Source organism: Elephantulus edwardii, unplaced genomic scaffold (genome assembly GCF_000299155.1).
Source record: "Elephantulus edwardii isolate Elephantulus edwardi_28Jun2011 unplaced genomic scaffold, EleEdw1.0 scaffold00072, whole genome shotgun sequence".
Classification (NCBI taxonomy): Eukaryota; Metazoa; Chordata; class Mammalia; order Macroscelidea; family Macroscelididae; genus Elephantulus; species Elephantulus edwardii.
This window is the reverse complement of record NW_006399822.1, coordinates 217,726-220,938: the sequence shown is the minus strand read 5'-3', so window position 1 is coordinate 220,938 and position 3,213 is coordinate 217,726. Positions and strand designations below refer to the sequence as shown.

At 57.4% G+C, this 3,213-nt stretch overlaps 1 protein-coding gene across 1 annotated transcript in view; it reads right to left on the bottom strand.

Annotated features, from left to right (window-relative positions):
- Positions 1-2,578: 2,578 nt before the first annotated feature.
- Positions 2,579-3,213, bottom strand: part of GALNS (galactosamine (N-acetyl)-6-sulfate sulfatase) — a 15,755-nt gene continuing 15,120 nt past the window's right edge. The window contains exon 14 of the mRNA XM_006888768.1: positions 2,579-2,665. Coding sequence (XP_006888830.1) covers positions 2,579-2,665 — 87 coding nt within the window. The remainder of the gene's footprint in view (positions 2,666-3,213) is intronic.

Genomic DNA, 3,213 nt, shown 5'->3' with positions numbered 1-3,213 from the left:
GGCTAACGCGGTCCAGATCGGTGTCGGAAGGAACCGTGTCGGACGCCTCCGCGCAGGCGCAGGACTGACCCCTGAGGGGCGGGCGAGGTGCAGGGCGGAGCCATGGGGCGGGGTGAAGCACAGGAGGGGCGGGAGCGTGATGGGAGGGGCGAAGCGAGGCTAAGGACAGGACCACGGGGGCGGAGCCGGGGGCGGAGCCATTGGACGGGGGCGTTACAGGAGGGGCGGAGTGAGGCTGCCGTGGGGGCGGAGCCGGGGGCGGAGCGAGGCAAAAGAGGTGCCATGGGGCGGGGGCGGGGCTCCGGCCTGGGCTGAGGGCGTGACGAGGGCTTGTGGGGCCGCCTCCCCTTCTGCTGTACCATGTTGTTGTTGTTGTTATGTGCCGTCGAGTCGCCTGTGACTCTCAGCGACCCTATGTACAACAGCCCTATACTCTCCGCTGTCCTGTGCCAGTCGCACTGTCTCTGACACTCCCATCCCAATTATCCCAGTCACTGAATCAATCCACCTCATAGAGAGCCTTCCTCTCCTGCGCTGTCCCTCCACCCTCCCAAGCATGATGTCCCTCTCCAAGGACCGGTCTCTGCTCACAACATGTCCAAAGTAAGTTAGACGGAGCCTCAGAATCCTTGCCTCCAAGAAGCCACCCAGTTTAACCCTCTCCAGGACAAATCCGTTTGTTTTCCTAGCAGTCCATGGTATTCTCAACACTCTTCTCCAGCACCACAGCTCAAAGGCATCAATTCTCCTTCTGTCCTCCTTGGTCATTGTCCAACTCTCTGATGCACAACAAGTGATTGCGAAGACCATGGCCTGTATCAGATGCATCTTAGTCTCCAGAGAGACACCACTGCTCTTCAGCACTTTGGAGAGGTCCCTAACAGCAGACTTTCCCATGGCAATGCGCCTTTTAATTTCCTGGCTGCTGGTGCCAAGACTGTTGACTATGGAGCCAAGCAAACTAAAGCTGTGTACAATCTCAATCTCTTCACCATCCATCCTGATGCTGCCAATTGGTCCAGTGGTGAGAATGTTTGTCTTCTTGACATTGAGCTTCAATCCATATTGTAGGCTGCAGTCCTTGACACTCTGCAGTAGGCGCTTCAGGTCCTCTACAGTTTCAGCAAGCAGGGTTGTGTCATCTGCATAATGCAGATTGTTGATAAATCATCCACCAATCTTGACCCCACATTTCTCCTCATAGAGCCCAGCCTCCCGGATAATCTGTTCTGCATATAGGTTGAAAAGGTATGGAGATAGGATGCATCCCTGGTACCATAGTCCATCTAAATTAACATGTGATCGATTTTAAGGCGCGCCATCAGTGAATTTAAGGAATACGTGGGGACTTGCTGTCACAAGGACGCCCAGAATGACCAAGGCACTGGGTGCGGCCGGTGCAACAGGACCTTTGTAGGGGAAGCAATGCCCACTGGCACGCAGGGCAGTGCTCTCCCTGGCGGTTTTAGGCCAGCTCTGTCAACTCTCTGCCTGTGGGCCCAGGGGACCCCCACTTCCCAGGGAGTCTGGCGAGGAAGGCTGCGGGGCTGACTCTGCAGTTTCTGGGACTGAACAGGGCCCCAAGTGAGGGGTCACTGAGCCCCACCCTATGGCCTGTTTCCCAGTTGATCTGAGAGGAGACTGGAGCCTCCCAGGGCTTGCTGCCAGAGAACCCTGCCCCAGAGCCTATCTCAGGTCAGGGTGCCCACTGGCCCGTTTTCGTGTGGGGTGGCCCTGGTCCCCTCAGCTATGGGGTGGGAGGAGCAGGTCCTGTGAGCCACTCTTTGTGGTGAGTTGAGAGTCCGAGAGTCCAATAGTCCATGCAGGGACCCAGGACTTGAGCCAGCCAGAGAGAGCAGTTGACAGCCTCCCAAATCCAACCTCACTTTTGAAAACCACAAGACAACAGGAATTAAATGACTATTTTATCTGACAGGATTTTTTCCAGATTTTCTCAGCTCACATCCCGTGCTCCCCAGCCTGCAGGGAGGGTGTGCATGGAGTCACAACACTCCTGTCACTGTCCTGAAGGCTGTCCCCACAGACAGCAGACACAGCCGTATAGATAGCTGTCGTAACCTCACCATGGTGCTGGGCCCCAGGTCCCAGGGGGCAAGTGGTCCCCAGGGACATCAGTGTCCCCTTCCCATCCTCATCCCTCCATGTTCATACCCCCACTGTGGGTGATGCAGGAAGAGGGTGGGGCTGGGATGGCAATGGGATGTGGGCAGGGGGGGACACGGCACTGAGGATCTGATCTTGGGCCTTGGCAATGCCCTCAATACTGGGCAGAAATACAAACAGTAGGTGGTGGTCAGTGATTAGGCTCAGAGGGTCCTGGGAGGAGTGCTGGCTGGCTCAAGGCCAGCCTGAGGCAGAGGGGCTGGACCCCAAAGCCCAGTGACCCTGGGGCCCAAGGGATAGTGGTGTCCCCCTTCACCAGGTAAGGATGCTGGTCAGGCCAGCACGGAGGAGGACGAAGGGGCCAGGTCCAGATGCGCCTGCCTGTCGCCATGGCACTGTTGGTGTGATGGACCAGGCAGCCTGGCCTCTGTGTGCTCCCACTCTGGCTGCTCTGCTAATGGGGCCAGGAGCACTTCTCAGGGGCAGACCCCGGGGGCGGCAGACACTTGCCCAGCTTTTCACAGCCTGGAGGTGCCCAGTTCTGCCAAGTGAGAACACAGAGGGAAAAATGTCCAGTTATTGCAAGATCTGGGGAGTTTAGATCCACCCCGCCCCTCTGCTCCCCGTCTCCCATCCTCGGTGTGGAACCACTTCCTGTGCCCACCAGGTCCTCCCCAGGCCAGCAAAAGGACATGGGACTGCCCCTAAGTGGTATGGGGTGGTGACTATAGCCAAGTGGAAATGACAGCATGGTGGCCCCGGCCCTCCACCCAGCACCGGTCCAGGCTCTGTGACGGCAGCTTCAGGACCTTGCTGGCTTCCTAAAGGGCCCCAAGCCCTTAAGGACCCATCCATCTCAGCTGTGCTAGGCAAGGGCAGTGCAGTGCAGCCTAGGACAGGCTGACCAGCTCCTGCAGAAAGTGCTTAAACCAGGGGAGCTCTGGTGGCCTAGTGGCAAGGAGCTGCAACTACAATCCCAGAGGCGAACGGTTTGAATCCACCAGATGCTCTGCCGGGTAAGGAGGGACAATCTCCTCCTGTACCAGTCAGATCTGATTTGACGGTACACGCACACAAAAATAATAAAAT